We start from the raw sequence: 18,137 nt of genomic DNA on the forward strand, positions 1-18,137 counted from the left end.
ATGGGTTTATAAAATAAAGTATAAGCCTGAAGGAAGTATTGACAGATATAAGACGCGACTTGTTGCTCGAGGATTCACACAACAATATGGTGAAGACTATGATGAAACTTTTAGTCCGGTAGTCAAAATGGGTACTATTCATGTCATCATATCCCTAGCAGTCGATCGAGGTTGGAGCCTTAGCCAGATGGATGTTAAAAATGCATTTTTGCATGGAACTTTAAAGGAAGAAGTGTATATGGAGCAACCTCCTGGTTATGCCGAGAAGGATCCTACTGCCTGGGTGTGCAAACTAAGGAAATCTCTGTATGGGTTGAAACAAGCGTCTCGTTCCTGGTTCGAAAGTTTCTCTATGCAAATTCAGAGTTATGGTTTTAGAAGATGCTCTCTGGATCACTCACTTTTTATTTACCAAAAGGCAGACATTGTTATACTTCTTATATATGTTGATGACATTGTGATCACTGGGAGCTCAAATAATCATGTGCAAGACGTGAAGCAGTTTTTAATGAAAAATTTTAAGATGAAAGATTTGGGGGAGTTGTGGTACTTTCTTGGTGTGGAAGTTGACAGACAACAAGACACATTGACACTCATGCAACAAAAATACACTCTTGACCTTCTGGAAAGAGTCGGGATGACGAATTGCAAACCAGTCAGCACTCCTAGTATATTACATCAAAGGCTGAGCTCTGAAGATGGTCATCTTTGTGTCAACCCTACAACGTATAGAAGTCTCGTGGGGATGTTACAATACTTGACCTTTACCAGACCTGATATAGTTTATGTATGCTCCAACGGAGGGTCATATGGAAGCTGTGAAGCGCATTCTACGCTATTTAAAAGGAACTATAGGAGACAGACTTGTTTATCGCAAGAACGATAATATGCATAGAGGACATGAACTCATCACTTATACAGACGCAGATTGGGCAGGGGATCCAGATGAGAGACGATCTGTCTCTGGATATTGTGTATATATTGGACACAATTTAGTGTCTTGGAGCAGCAGAAAACAAAAGACAGTGGCACGATCAAGTACAGAGGCTGAATACAGATCGATGGTTGCAGGCATGGCAGAAGCCACATGGATTAGACACTTATTGAGTGATCTTGGGGAGACAATTATTCGATCATTTTTTTTATGTGACAATCAAAGCGCAATAAACATTGCATGTAATCCTATCCAGCATAGCAGAACGAAGCACATTGAGATTGATCAACATTTTATACTGCAGAAAGTCGAGATGAAGGAGATAGAACTACGTCATGTTCGAACAGAAGATCAAGTGGCAGACCTGTTTACCAAGGGGTTAACAGCACGTCAATTTTGGCTATTGAAGAGCAAGTTGTACATGCTCCAAAATCATGTACAACTTGAGGGAGGGTGTTAAAATACAGTTTGCGTATGGATCTGATACACATGTTAAATGAAACACATGCTCAATATAACCTCATTAATGACATTCTTGTAATATCTGTGATATTACTGAACCACGCATACATCCATACGAAATTTGTCAATACCCTCGCAGCGAAACCTTTGGGAAGTCAGTCCTCAACAATTGTCATATCCAATGAAAATCATTGCGATACACGCATCAACACAAATGATCGCTCTCAGGGTCGATAGTCACTATTACAATCAACAAGATCAACGCTGGATCACCTGGTCTGGGAAATGTATAACCTCACAAGGAATTCCGCCCTAGATGGTATACCTGGTCTTGGACCATACACTTCCTCACAGGAGTTCACCGTCTTTACGGCTACCCGTTCGTGGACAGTGTACACCCTCACAGAGAATTTACCACTCTAGCCGGTTACCTGGTCTTGATCATACACGCCCTCGCAGATAATCCTTTGGAGATCAGGTCCTTAACAGATATCATACTCAATGATACATGCATCAATACAATCGACTGCTCCAAACAATTAACTGCTCTTGGGGTCAGAAGCCATCAATATGGGCACAAGCATGAATATCGGCAATATGTAGTGTATCATTGCACATGGTAAAACAAAACACAAGATCACCCATTCCTCCAATATGGTTTCATGAACCATGAACATATTATCACATACTTCCAACATTTCTTATCACGTGGCATATCAATCACATCACACAGAAGCATATAATACTACACATCATATTATTGCCACAAGGAACATTACAATCCTCAAAACATGCGTAAACGACACATGAGAACACGCAGATATGGCAATCCAGTTGATTCTATAGGCGAAGAGTAACTAACTCTATCTGACAGCCAAACAAAACAACTGAATAAGACAAGCACTCATAACAATGCTCGTAATACATACAATTACCATCAAATGGCTCAGTCCATCAGCAAGTAATTAAATTAATCATAAGGCATAAACCATTGCATCGCAAGCCATTCATAAGCTATACATGATAAGCAATCATACATCAACAGTTATATCACAATATGTAAGCAGCTTATAAGACAAACGGCCACATCAATCCTAGTTGCCACCAGTTCGTAGATTACGAGTTGTATGCAATCACATCAATCATAAGAGATGCAAGGCAATGTGCTACATTACAATAAGCACTAAACAATTTGACGAAGCAGTAAAGCAAGTCACAAGCTAATATGTAGCAACGGGCATAATGCTATTATTATAAGCATTTAACTAGTATGAGAAGCTAGATGTTACTTAGCAAAGAACTGCGTAAGCAGTTTAACAAACTAGAGTAACGCCTCGACAGGCGGGTACAGCTCAACGAGTAGCGTACTGAACTACCAAGCAAGCGACCCGTGTGAATAGACTTTATGTTTCGATATTACTGGCCTGTAGGTACGCGCAGGCAAAACGTAGAAACAACTGAGACTAGTTCGGGCGTCTGTTATTTTATGTATTTTCAATAACCCGAATAGCTAGTTGAGTTTGCTCTTTAGGGACGGCTTTAGCCGAGAGAGGATTCCCCAAAGAAGGCAGTGCAACGGATGCATCCAACTTCTGCAGAAGTGTTGAGCTAACTATTGTAGCCCCTTTCCCCTTAACTCCAATGACTGGGGAGGCCGGATCATTGCCCGTAGGGTGGTTGTTAACAACCTGTCCATTGGAGTTTTGTATCGCTCTGTCCTCTCCCTTGACAGACAACCAGAAGTGAATGAGTGCGTTAGGGGTTGCTTAACTAACGACCCATCTTATGCTGTGGCCTTTAAACCACTCGAGCATCTTGCCTGTGAAGGCGAATGTGAGGCCATTTATGTGATTACAACATTGTGCATTTAGCACTGTTCGAGGTCGCACAACCGTCTCATCGCAGTACTAGCATGTAGTGCACGACTACAAGTACTTTAGGATGAATGGAGTATAGCTCCTCAATAGGAGCCTCAGCAGAAGTGTTTCACAAAGATGTAATGCTTCTCAAACTATACTTTGACATTCTTTATCTTTTGAAACAGCCAGCAGCTTGTGCCAACAATCGGCATGAGATTATCTCGAATCTCTTTCGCTATCGGGGTATCTACATGTCTCGCATGACTCGATACCGGCCTCGATAGACGGGATACGGGTTTCTCAACAGAACCCTCGCTATGAAGTTCGCTCGAATCCCAATTCGTCTGCAGGACTGCGTACTCGAAGAACCTGGATCCCTGCTAGGGATCCCTTTCCTTCGACGATGATGAATCGCTAAGCTCCTGACTCAACTCTTGTCGCAAGAGGAAGAGTGGTAGATGCCTCTTGCATCCTCCATGAGGATGCCTTTATAGCACATGCAATGAGCGAAAACCTGAGCGTCATCTGCAATAGCAAGGCAGTAACAACACATATGCAAAAGCAAAAGCCTGGGCGCAAAGCGCGACGGCAAAGTAAAGACTGTAAGCAGGAGTGCAACGCAAAACCTCGGCGCAATCCGCGACGGCAAGTAAAAACTGTAAGCAGGAGTGCAACGCAAAACCCTTGCACAATGCGCGAAGGCAAGGTAAAGACTGCTAGAAAGTAAAGGACAAAGATCACGGAACCGCATCCTTGAGTTAAATGTGTACTCGTATAAATATATATATTTCTATATATATATTTATTTAATGGTCCATTTTTAGTTAATTGAACTTAATTTAATTGTCCAAGTCTTCCGTGCAATCTTCCCCTACCTTGGAGAGTTGCGAGCTTGCTGGCGTCTGCGAGTGTAAGCGATGAACGGCTCGGGTCGCGGAGCGCGAGTAGGATTCGTCGCACGAGCTGCAAAAGTGATAATCTTAGCAAGCTAATACCAAAAATAGAAGGTCAGGGGCACTGTCGTCGTCCTGACATGTAGGAAGTAGAGGCAGGGACATCGTGCCCCTGCGCACCTGCTATCAGCGCAAGAATCAGGGACAAGGGCTGCAAGCCCCTGCTAACCTGCTGTCAGCAACCAACGAGGAGGTAGGGGGTTGCACCCCTGCCCTCATAAAGCGAGGGCAGGCAGGGTTGCGCCCCTGCCTGACAAAGTAGAAGAGAGGCAGGGTCAAAGCCCCCGCCTGCCAACAACGAACGGAGGCAGGGGGCTTCGCCCCTGCCTAACAAACATGCCAAGAGGGAGGCAGGGGGCCTTGCCTCTGCTTGTCGAAATACGAATAGGCAGAGGGTGAAGCCCCCGCCTGATGCCAGGGAAAAGCGAGGCGAGGGGGCTTGCCCCTGCCTAATGCGAGAAGAGGCATAGGGAGGGCTCCCCCCCCCCACCCCACACCCCTCTCTTGCTGTAACAATGAGAAGGGAGGGGGATCGGCCCCTCCCCTGCAGTACAAAGGTGCAGGGAGGGGCTCGACCCCCTCCCCTACCGTAATAGGGAGGGGGCTCGGCCCCTCCCCTGTCGTAACAGACCGACAGGCAGGGACTTTTGCCCCTGTCGGTCGACGAAAAGAAGAAGAAAAGGGGGGAGAAGAGACAGGCGGAGAAGGAGAAGAGGGACGAGGGGAGCATACCTGGAGGTCGCCAGGTAGAGAAGCGTCGCCGGCGAGTCGCAGAGGGAAAGCTGTCAGAAGGTGCTCGTCGGAAGGAGGGGGCGTCGGTGGCAGTGCTCGGCAACGCAGAGAGAGGGAGTCGGTCGGGGGAGAGAGACCGAGAGAGTGATAGAGGGGGAGAGGATGCAAAGACTGAGAGACGAGAGGGGGAAGGAGGTTTCGAGAACCTCCCCCCTTCGCCGCTGCGTGCTTTTAAAAGCACGCAGCCGACTCATCACCCGGGTCGGATCCGGGTCCGGATCCGGCCTGGATCCAAACGATTTTTTTTCTACTCAGGTTATGACACCCTACAACCCCTTTCTCCATATAAGGTGCTTCATAATTGAAGGCCATGGAACATAATTAGAATCGTTGAGTTTAATGGGTTTAATAGTGATATTATCATTGTCATCCATTTTATAAGGTTTGGATAAAGAAATAACAATGGAAAGAAAGAAGAAGAGAAAATATGTACTCCACCACGGATAGTGAGTACGAGTGCTCCTCCAAGCTTTCAAGATTTTGCATGATCACAATTTCACATACACTTAAAAAGAACACTTCTTTTTCAAACTTTGAATGGCACGCTTCCCGATGCACCAAAAAATAGCTTGAACACTATCGAGCTCCGATACCATTTAAGAAGATGAGACCAACAATCGAATCTTCAAATGATACACACCAAAGATCTCTCACAAGAACCATGAAGGTTCATAAACAATATACCATCACAAGAACCACTAGGGTTCATATAATATACCCAAAAAAGGGTGTGCAAAGCAGTAGGAAAAATATAATCTTTATTCAATGGGAAACACCCTTACAAAAAGCATAACTTACAAGGGGAAACAACCCCATATATATAATGTAAAAAGGAAGTCTAAGAGGGAGTCGTTGGGCTTCCAACGGCTCTAAATAGAGTTGTTGGGAGTCCAACGACTCTCTAGTACAATCACTTTTTGACTTTAGTCAAAAAGTGAAAAGGTCTAAAATGTCTAAAATATAAAAACTAAAAGATAGCCTAACTAGATTCTAACTAGAATATACAACTAAACTAAAAACTAAAAACATTACATATTATGATATTACATTTTTAACCGGGTCACTGAGTCGAGACAAAGAAAGGGATCATAGCTTGGTTCAGCCGACAAATAAATATATAATATATATTGTGACTTTCATGTCATAAACAAATGTTGCGGAGCATGTAGGTAGAGTATGTGCCTTGCAAAAAGGTGGTTGGGTTTTCTGTTCTCTTTGGACAAGCCTATCACAAGCTTGGGCTCAGCTCGGCTCGCCACGACCATAAGCACACATGACAACCCGGACTGATAAGGTTGATTGATTTTGAGATCAACTCTGGCATTATCATCATCTTGATTGAAGGTTGACAAGCTTTGATTTCCTTTATGAGGATTGATAATTTGAGCCATAGCGTTTCCATTTTGTTTTTGGTTAAAAAATTGTATTTCTAGATTTTGTCTTTTATAAGATATGTGAAAATGTTATAAGATTCTTGTGTCAATATCACGTTGAATTTTATAGAGGATTCTGTGTATTTTCTTCCTCTATTTCTTTCTATTTCCTTTTGTCATAGGTTGAAGCATCAAAGCAAAAAATTTGAAAGGATTGGATGGAAATACTGGTTCAGCAAGGTTTTATACCACCAAGTTGCAGTTGTTTACGTTCTGACTAGATTGGTTACCAACGTGTCACAGGTAATCACTCTGTGCTTGTTGTTTAAGTTTGAATCTATTCAAGTTTGTAGGTAACATAAGTGATATTGGTAACTATGTTTCAGATAAGTAGCTGATTCCATTCACTAAAAAGTACTGCCTAATAATTTTTTGCAGCTTGCTGGTACTGAAACTTCAATTTTTAATGCTACCTTGTTGTTCTTAAGATTCTTGATTCCTGAGCCACCGCAATGCAAAAGTTATCCTTCTTCCATGATGAAGTTTATAATTGTTGATAGATAGATCATCAGATTCTGCTACCCTTCCTACGAAAAAAATATTTGATGTGTCTAAAAATTCATTAATCAGCAAATGAAAAAAGAGGCTTAGGAACGGAGGCTAAAGATGCAGCATATAACACTATCCTTGTAGATTTAAGACTGGAAGATCTGAAGTGTTGAATCATGGACTACATTTGATGCATCATTTTGAAACATGCCAATGGAATCTCTTTTTTTATAGGCTATGAATGTAACGACCCCAAACTCACCCCTGAAAATTTGTGATTTTTTTTAAACGAATACATGTTTTTAAATCACTGTTGAAAGACAAACCCATGTGTAACGCCCCGAAACTTTAACCTAATTTTGTGATTTTTTTTTGAAACACAACGGAAATAATAAGTTCGCTTCGGGTCAAATGTCTCAGTCACGTCACAAACATTCATACCAAAAATATCATTTTACATGTTTAATAAAGTCTAACATCAAATAAAATTATAAGTTCATTACAAGAGTTTAAATGTAAATAATTAAACTATCTAAAAGTTGTCCCGAGAATATAAAAAATTCATGCATCAAGGCCCTTACAGCATTCCGCAACCGCTCCACACCGTCTATTCCTCACCTAAAATGTTTAAATAGTAGGGTCAAACTACAACCAGTCTGAACAGGAGGATTAACGTGTCTATGCATGTGTACAAAGTACCAAGGACGTATAATTCTATGTATATCAGCATATATAAGACAATTTCATATCATGACATGACTGAATGAATATTACTTGAGACAATTAATTTCATAGGTCACATTCAAGACACATAAATAATCACAGATCACCATAAGCATTTTTTGGTACATTACAACACAAGTCCCACATGAAATAAAATGCAAAAAATATAATAATTGTGTTTCTCTATTTATTATCTTGTGGGTACTCGCAGGCTAAGGCAATCGTAACAGAAGAGACTCTTCTATGATCTATTATGCTATGTATTTGGTTAACCCGAGTGACTAACTGAAAATGAAATTCAAAGGGAGCGGTAGAATATCCGAGAAAAACTCCCAAAAGTTAAATAAAATATGATACATCCCTAACTTTTGTAGAACTTTGATCTACCACCTTGGACAAATTGGTAGTCCGACCTTTTGACTCTGAGGATTGGAGACTAATGAGTCATTGCCACTCGAATCATGATAACACAGTTGTCTTCGGAGTTTTGTACCACTTACTTTCTCTAAGGTAAGCTCAAATCTGAGTGGGTTATTTATTTTATTAATTTCATTATCAGGAGTTTTATTACCTGATCCCACGGGTGTCCATCAAGTATTGCACCCAATGGATCAATGGTCTAAGTGCCTCCGTAGGAAATGAACCATACTGCCGTAGTGGCATGAGCCCAAGTGACATGCACTGCCTCATTTTATTCGGATCCATGCCACCACCATCATCTGCACAGAAAGGAATATCAGGAAACTATTGTAAAATGAGAATATTAAACAGTTTAGTCACACTATATTTGAAATGGTGCAAGTCAGTGGCATAAAGCCAGCCCCCTGCACATCTTTAAACTTCTTTATTGAGTAAAAGCTACACACTACACAATTTGATGCATTTTCTGCTCCTACAAGTCACATCCATTATAAGTAACCAAATATATGAGATCAAAAGAATGTATCAACAAAAAAACCATAGTTGCACTTAAAAACAAACAGCCAAAAACTAAGAGTGTCTACAATCAAAGCATAACAAAGCAATGTCAACCATAGCCAAGTATTCAGATTGCATCTAACGCCCATCTGCTCTTCTAGATAGACAACAGCAGCAGCATACAAAAAAATCATCAATACAGAACTGTAAGAGGACATGCACAAAAATGACTAAAAAATTACTTCACAAGAAAAGCATGATTCCCTAGAAACTTGATTGCATATAAGGTAACAGTCAGAAACAACTTTAATCCATGATACCTGTCGTATGGAGAGATTGAAGAGAGGGAGGCAGGTACGAAGGAAAAAGAATGAAGGGGGTCAGGGTTACCTGGGGTCTGGCAAGGGCTGCCGGCATCGCGGCTGCTTCCGGCGAGAAGGAGGAGGCCGAGAAGGGAGAGACTGCGAGAGACGAGAGAGAGAGAGAGGTGGGAGAGACCGAGACGAAAGGTGAGAGAGGTGGGAGAGACCGAGACGAAAGGTGAGAGACGAGAAAGAGAGGGGCTGTGAGAGACGAGAGAGAGAGGGAGAGACTGTGAGAGATGAGAGAGAAAGAGGGGCTGCGAGAGAAAAATTAGGGCCCCCGACCTTCATTAGGGTCGGGGGTAACATTTTACTTTTGGTCAAATGAGGGCTTTGACCCTCATTTGACCAACAATATGAGGCGTGCGCGCCTCACCGTGAGGCGTGCCTCAAGGCATATGAGGCGTACGCCTCAATGATTTTACGTTTCATGCTTGCGCCTCAAGGCACAAAGGCCCTCGCCTTGAGGCAAGGCGCGCTTTTTGCGCCTTGAGGCACGTTTTTAATAACACTGGTTTAAGAACTCTTTTAAGAGTCCTAAACCAAAGCCAAATTAAAATTTTGAAATTAAATTAAATTATTTATTTATTTAATATTAAATAGTAAATAAATTCTCAGAAGCTTCCAAAGGTTATTATATCAATTTGAGAGACTTCTTAACACTAATTAACTTCAATTTAAAAGTATCTAATGAATTTAAAGTTGGAAACATCATTGGGCATGGATTTGGATCCAAATCTATTTCCAAAAATCCAAATGGGTCTTGGGCTAGATCAAATCTAGATTAATATGGGTCTTGGATAGAGTCCAAATCCATATTAATTTGGATCAAATCCATCAAATCTAAACCGACAAACTGCTCCTTTTTTCGAAAAACGTGATTTTCGGGTCAACCATAACCCAAAACAAAAACAACAACTACGCCTTCATCCCAAAACAATTGGGGTCAGCGATATGAACCAAAAAAGAAATTCATTTTGGGTCTTCCACATGAATCCTTTTCCTCCAATCATTTCTATCCAACGCCATGTCCTCGGTGAGGTTCAAAGCATTCATATCCTTTCCTATCATCTCCATCCAAGTCTTCCTAGGCCTACCCCGACCTCTTTTAACTAATATATTTTCCCATTTCTCCAACCTTCTAACTGGAGCATCATTAGGCCTTCGCCGAATATGTCCAAACCACCGTAAACGATTCTCTCGCATCTTATTTTCAATGGGTGCAACACCTACCTTCTTACGTATCTCTTCGTTCCGAATCTTATCTTTTATTGTATTTCCACACATCCATCTAAGCATCCGCATCTCAGCTACACTCATTTTTTGAATATGATGTCTCTTGGCAGCCCAACATTCCGTACCATATAGTAAAGCGGGTCTAATAGTCGTCCTATAAAACTTTCCCTTCAACCGCAATGGCATTCTACGATCGCACAGCACTCCAGTAGCACTTTTCCATTTCATCCACCCAACCTTTATCCTATGATTTACATCTCCATCAATTTCTCCATACTTTTGAATGATGGATCCCAAATATTTGAAATAATCATTCACCGGTATATCTTGCTCACCAAGCTTCACTACACTCCCATCACTACTTCGTTGCTTACTAAACCGACATTCCATATATTCAGTCTTACTCTTACTCAACTTAAAACCTCTAGCTTCCAATGACCCAAATAAAAAAAAATAAAGCATCGTTACGCTCGGAATTTTGAGACGCATCTAATGATATATAACTTGAATTTCGCCTTTGAAATTTGTCCGAAAATAACTCAAATTTCGCTTGAATTTAAAGGTTGAAAATAAAACTTTTCCTCACGTTTTAAGTGGCTCGTTAAAGCCTTGACAATGAGACCTGGGCCATGCCCAGTCTCTTTTAATAGCTAGGGACTTTAAATTGAGGTTAATCTCATATAAAAAGTCTCCATGGTCAATATGACCAATTTTGGAAGCTTTCAAACATTTAAGAAAAAATTAATTTATTTATTTATTAATGTTTGCTAATTTCGGGATTTGGGTTAAGGGGGTTTAGGGTTAACCCTCTTCCCTAATTAATAAGTAGACTAGAGGTTTCCAAATCTTTTGAAAAGTCAAATGTCAAAAAAAAAAGAAAAAGGAAAGGAGTTTCATAAAATCTGGAAACTCCCCTAGAGAGAGAGAGACCTAATTCTAGAAACTCTCTCTAGAGAGTTTTCAGCTATTAAAAGAGACGCGGGGGGGAGCCCTTCTCCCTCATTTGCCATAGAGAGAAAAAAAAAACAAGAGAGAAAAGAGAGAAAGGGAGAGAAAAGGAGAGAAGGAGGTAGAAGAAGAAGAGTGGAGGCATTGTTGCTTAGCCAAGCACCTTCCACAACCCTCTTTTCACATTCTTGATCAAGGTACGGGTACCTCTTCTTGATACGGATGAGAAATCGGGTGGAGATTAGATTTCCATGCATCTTTTAATGGAAATCCATGGAGGAGTAGTGGACCCATGTCTTCCACCATGAACTACATGTATTCTCTGTATTTTTCTGTGTTTTTATTGTTTTTTAATAAGAAAAATATGTGTTGGGCCATTTAGGTTTCGTGGGTGGTGGCTGATGGACCAACTGAACTCGGTTCGATTGGCCGATCAGGCCTCAACCATGATAGCAGGCCCAACCGAGCAATCGACTGGGCATGTAAAAAAAAATGTTGTGTCGTGCATCAGGGGGGCGACAGACCCAGTCGACCCAGTCGGCTGGGTGTTGTGCATCGTTTGGGCTGGGCCAAGGTAGGCCCAGCCGATTGGGTGCTGGCCTGTGATCTCTGGCATCAAAAGAAAGGGAAAAAATATAACAATATAGTTTAACTTTTTTTTTTATGTTGTGGTTTCCTGACAGCATACACAGGTTCAAACTGGGCCCGTGTATATGCTGTCAGACCCAGCCGACAGGGTCGGTTGGGCTGGGTGATTTAGATTAGAAAAATATATATATAAAAGAAAATATTTAGCTATGGGTTTTGTTGGGCTGTTTAATAAAGAAAAAGGAGATTTGTAATGTTGTGTATGGGCTAGGTTGTTCAGTGGAATGGAAACATGAAAATAAATGCCAAATCAAGCCACAGGGTAGGCATATTTGTTGATCCATGTTTCGTGCACAAGTTTTTCTGAGTTTATACATTGTTCCTGTGTATGAGCACTGTTTCTTATTTGTGAGTGTTTTGATGTACACTTGTTCAAAAAAAATATAGTGCACCATGTTATATATATATATATATATATATATATATATATATATATATATATATATATATATATATATATATATATATATATGATTGGGTTTTGGTCTCCTTAAAAGTACATGTATACCGTGATGGCAGGGAGGCTGTCCAGCCTTGACAGCACGCACAGGCCTGGGCTGGACCAGTGTAGGTGTTGTCAGGCCCCAGCCGACTGGGTCGGTTGGGCTGGCTCAGTTCTCCAGCATGGCGGCCAGGTTTGGCCCAGGGCTGACATACCCGACCGAGCTGACTGGAGTCAGTTGGGCCTGTTTGGGACCCCAACCGACTGGTTCGGCTGGGTGTGAATCTCTTGATGAAGCGAGACCCTGGTTCTTCAAATGCATATTAACATATGTGTTAAGAGTTTGTATTTTTTTTCTTCCGGTTGCTTTTATTTGACCAGAGTATGCAAAAGTTAGGCTTGCTCTCAATAAGAATTTTGCTTTTCAAAGTCATGTATTACTGTAGTAATTGTGCTGATGTGCCTATGATTATTGCAAACAAACTCATTTCATTGCTGGTTACACACGTGAAAACAAATATGTATGGATGCTTCTTTTAATGAAAACATGCATTTACAAGTAGGTGTGCACGTGATAGAAACATGTAGTGATATGCATATGCGTGCTTGTTGAGATTATGCAACCAACATGAATAGACACACAGATTGGGAATATGTATGCACATAAGTAAGCTCACTTAAAAAAAAACATGCATCGACTTGAGTATGCATATGGTGAAACTCTAGAATTTGTTGTGGATATGCTTATGGGTTAAGAGCTTGCAATTGACTTGAGAAATGTGTAATTTGAAAGTACGTGATTTACTTCACATATAACATGTTATGGTTTATGCATATGGTGCATCGATGATCGAAATGAGTCATCGAGGGCTTGGTAGGCCCGAGCTGTGGGATTGTTTTTCCTTATTCATTTCAATGCATCGCAAAAATCATATTTTATTAATATTTCATTTTATTGCGCTGTTCTATTTGTTTCCACGAGCTGGAGTCCTGTGATGGCTCTCGCGAGGTATATGCGAGCTTTTACTTTTATTTTTGCATATGGTGTTGCAAAACTTAAGGAATTGATTTTTAATAAAATATAATAATAAAGAATAATGTAATATACGTTCTGAGATCTCCCATCTGGAGAATGAGGATCTTAGAGATCCGGTCTTGGGGAGACTGTGAGGATACAAAAACTTTGTGTGTTTTATGTTGTCCCCTAAACCCGATATTGAGGTTCTTTCTCCTGGTCACGGTTTTAGGGAGAGTCTGACACTTTACCTGGGGGTGGTAAGTTTGGAACCTAGTAATAAAATACAAATTGTGTGCTAAGTTACCCTGGAACCTAACTTCACCTCGAAGATTGTACTCGTTTGGTGTATCCGTGAGCAACGGTAATTAAAAAGAGGAACTTAAAGTTGTGTGCATTTAATAGGGCATGCATATGGAAAAAAGGGAAACTTAAATAAAAGATAACAAAAGGAATCATGAATTGCACAAAAATCATGCATTTTCCTACTATGCATTAGATCATGCATATTTTAATTATTTCCTCAATCAATACATGATGGTGAGTGTGAAATATTTACTTCTTATTGCATGCTGAAGTTTTGTTACTTGTTACTCTTTAATTTTCCGCATGCTTATCATTTATAACTGTTGCATGAAAAAAAATTTAAATGCTATAAATTGTCCTGTATGTATTTCCCTCAAATGTTGCATGATATCTTATCTTAACCCTTTATCTCACTCGTTTCACTAAGAAGTAGTCATGCTTAGGATTTCGATTCCGACACCCTACTTTATTGGTTTTTCGCAGGAACAGACGATCAGTGAAGTCGACAGCTACTGGGAGGCATGAGAGTCACACTTGGTTCTTAACAGCTTCACTAGTGGACAGAGTGGCTCTTTTGTTTTGTCTTTCAGTTCTATTGTTTCTTTTCAGTTCTTTTGTTTTAGTCAGTTGTTTCGTTACTTCCTGTTGAGTAAACATTGTCTCTAAAATTGATTATTGATTCCTAAATAAAGAGTTTTACTTTGATTCTTATTGATGATGGTTGTAAGTTTCTTTGTGGTGTTTGGCTATCTAGTTGGAATTAGAACTGTGAGGACCCCGGGTCTTTTGAAAGTTTTTCGCACTGTTTTAAAAAAAAAAATCTGCATTTTCAAGGGGTATGAGTTGAGTCGTTACATTGCACTTCGTAAATTGAACCTCAAAACATGCATAAACAAAACATGAGTTCTATGCATGTATATGTGAACATGCACATTTCATAATACGAAGTAACTAAACCTCAACATACATAACTCTTACGTAATTCGAGATTTGCACACACGATAAAAGTCATATGCATTTTTCACCACATGAATCGATATATTACCTTAGATATAATTGTGTAAGAGTTGGTCAAAATCTCATTGACCATCCTACCGTACATCATACGCATATATTTCTTAAGCAAACAAGACATACAAGTTCAAAACAATTTATAACATTTGCATGCATTCTTCTATACAAGAATAAATGAGTTCATCATATGACAAGACAATATATATAACATTCACAGTATGCATCAAACACGACTTATACATATCCATAGTAGTTATATGTGCACCATGTATCAAATTCTTACAAACACACAAAGCAATATAGTATGCGCAAACCAAAGTATGATGACACACATTCCGTATATATTATACATTCGTAAGTGCACGGGCATTCAAACCCACACACAAGTGTACTTGCAGCAAACACACTCCATATTTCGCTAACTACAATCATGACAAGCATGATCTCTGAATTACAATCAGAAGAGTCCTAAATATCCATAACTAAGTGAAGTGTGTGAGCATAACTTATATTTGCAATTCATTTAAATATTCAGTGCAACGACACCATGCTTACACAATTAGTCCCTAAACATGCTCTCTACAAGTTCAGTTAAAGTATCTTACCTTAATAATGGGAAGAACAATTAATCGAAACTCAAAAGACCGAGGAGTTTCGAAGTTCGCAAAGACCGCTACCCAAGCAATACAACGAACCCTTTGTGTGCGATCGCAAACGCCAAAAACTCAAAAAATGCCAATTATAACAAGATTAGCCAAAAATAGCAAATTACCTTATAAATCATTACCAAGAGTCAAATAACACACAAATACACTCCAATAATTTACAAACTCCATCAAAAATATATTTAAATATAATATATATATATAGTGATTTATAGCCCAAAATAGTTTTATAAATGCAAATTATACCCTGATTGGCTTGAATGAACAAATGAATATATAATAAATAAATAAATGAAATTCAAAAGCTAGAAACACATTTCTAATTTGGAGATAAAAAATGAGTTCTTTATTTATTAATAATCCTTAAAAATTATGAGTTTTACAGGTCCAGCCCGAACCCACCAAGGAAAATCGGACAACCCAATTTCCTGTGGTGGTTCAGTCCAAACCCCATGTGCAACTGGTTTCGTATCAGACCCTTGAGTTAAGTCCAAAAACCCAAACACAAGCAGTCCAAAGGATCTGATCCTAGACCCTCATAAACAACTCAATGTAGGTTCAATAGAATCGCACAGACATCAATCAATATACGTAAACGCAATAACAGTCTATGCTATTAAAATCTCACAAGCATAATCAGTTTAAGCTATTAAAGTCTAACAAGCAAAATCAGTTTAAGCTATTCCAAATTCTGAAACTCAGCAACCGTTCAAGGTATTAAAAACTCCTACACATCTAAACAGATCATGCTATTAAAAATCCCATGTATATACAGTTCATGCTAACAATTTTATTCTGAACGCATAATCAGTTTAGGATAGTAAAACCCCACACGCATGGCCCCGATGATCAGATTAATACACAATTTGGACAGACTATTAGGTCCAAAGAAAAACACATAAATCTATGTAATCTGATTAATGAAAATTCTGGACAGGCACAATTAAGTAGCCTAGCCTACTATCCAAAAACGTTTCCTATCAAACAGTTTTTTTTGTTTTAAATTTTTTTTATTTTCTTAAATCACGATGGATTCGATCCATGCAACTATCTTCCTCTATCAGATTGAGTGAGATGCCCGTACCTTTGCTGTGTATCAAATCCCCTCGGGGTCTTCACGTGAAGATCAATGGCTCCTCTCCAAGCCTTCAAAAAAAACCCGGGTAGACCTTTTTCCTCTCTCTCTCTCTCTCTTGCTGCTGCTTTCTCTCAAAAACACGGATTTGGAGAGAGGCAGCCCTAACCTCTTTATATAGAGGAGGCGTCCCACCTAGGTTGGGTTTCCTAGGTGGCGCCCCTCTTTGGAAACTAGGAAAACACATTTTTCCTAATTGGGTTTCCTAACTAGGTTTTAATTTAATTAATCTTAAAATTAAGCTTAAAATTTTAGCTTGCTACTTAAGCTAATCCTAAATAGCTTTTAAAATTAAGCCTAGCTTTTAAACTTAGTGAATTTATTTAAATTTTAAACCTTTGGTAAAAGTGTGAACCATGGGCTAATTCCCATGATCCACGCTCCACTTAGGGTCCAAAGCGTCCCCCAACTCCTATACACCTTTAAAATAATATTTATGTATTATTTTTTCACAGAAATTTCCTTAGATGTCATAATCTTTATTGTTAAAAGCTGAAAAATTATGAGGCCTTACAATGAATTTTGAATAGTGGACCTGAAAACCTCTTCTACGACAAATATATGGAAGATGGGAACAAGGCATCTTGAAAATCTTCAATACCATGAACAAAGAATGGGAAAAAAAGAAAAAGGGGCTCTTAGTTTTGTTTGGATTTGGTAATGATGCCCAAGTGTCTTTTCACTGGATTATCATTCAACTTATTTTATGGGCACCATGCTGAGAGCAAATGTTATAATTGTTAAGGATATACGGGGATTGGTGATTATCTATTGCTAGTGGTTTTCATTGTAACTTGTCCAACCATTTTATTCAAAATATTTGCTATACATCTACTAAGATGAATAAATAGTTTATCTGTTTTTCTGCAGGCTCTTCTTGCTTTCTACCTTATAAATGAACTACAAATGGGTCAATCCTCCAAGGCTTTGGTATGTAAACATATCTCAGTGGTATAATATTTCTTGCAAGTGTTTAAATGTTCATTTTCTTATTAGTTGGTGAAGTATTTAATCAAATCTCAACAGTATACTCATTGACACAGCTCTACATGGCTTCTCAATGAACCTTATAGGTACCTGCAATCATCTATGTTTCAAGTTTTGTGGTATCAGTTGCTTTGCAGGTACCATTTTTCCTCCCCTTTTCATGTTTCTGGATACCTTCAATCTATGGACGTATAATTTACCATATATCTTCACAATGCAGGAGTTCCAATGGAATGGTCATCGTCTCAAGTGGTTCTTCACCATTGGTGCACTTTTATGGTCATTCTCTGGTGCTGCCTTTTTTTTCCTACCGAGGAACATTCACAATATTATGTACCTTTTAGCAGTCATTGTTGGCATTGCAAATGCTTTGATGATGGTAAGTAAATCATTAATGCATTTATTTTGCAACTGTTTCTTTAAAAGGTTGGCGTTATTCTTTGCACACAACTATGCCTGTCCTGATACTATTGCATATTGTCTGAGTGAAAATCTAAACTGCTTTTAGTACCAAATATGTGTAACTTTTGTACCATATAATTACTAATATATGACTGTTTAAAAAGATGTTTTTCTGGGTGTAGAGAATGATAAGGAATTTAACAAGGAAAATGATCTCTAAAAGAAAAGACACCAAAGGGTTGTTATTTTGAAGCTGTGATTTTCTCTTGGAACCTCAAAGAGAATGACGTCTGAGCAGTCCTGGTACTTTATCATGCTAAACAAAGTTGCAAAAGAATTATTGGGCTTCAGCTGTTTCTGAGTATAACTAAAAATTACCCCATGCGCTCAATACAAACAGTCGGTGCGTGTCCA

At 39.4% G+C, this 18,137-nt stretch overlaps 1 protein-coding gene across 4 annotated transcripts in view; it reads left to right on the forward strand.

The window, feature by feature from the left end:
• LOC149815830 (uncharacterized) overlaps positions 1 to 18,137 on the forward strand; it is a 110,771-nt gene that overhangs the window by 35,567 nt on the left and 57,067 nt on the right. For all 4 annotated transcript variants that reach the window (XM_089990103.1, XM_089990102.1, XM_089990104.1 and 1 more), the window contains 4 exons: positions 6,556 to 6,676; positions 17,205 to 17,264; positions 17,408 to 17,458; positions 17,542 to 17,700. In XM_089990103.1, coding sequence (XP_089846229.1) covers positions 6,556 to 6,676; positions 17,205 to 17,264; positions 17,408 to 17,458; positions 17,542 to 17,700 — 391 coding nt within the window. The remainder of the gene's footprint in view (positions 1 to 6,555; positions 6,677 to 17,204; positions 17,265 to 17,407; positions 17,459 to 17,541; positions 17,701 to 18,137) is intronic.

This window comes from Nuphar pumila, chromosome 15 (genome assembly GCF_984573655.1).
Source record: "Nuphar pumila chromosome 15, dmNupPumi1.hap1.1, whole genome shotgun sequence".
NCBI classification, from domain to species: Eukaryota; Viridiplantae; Streptophyta; class Magnoliopsida; order Nymphaeales; family Nymphaeaceae; genus Nuphar; species Nuphar pumila.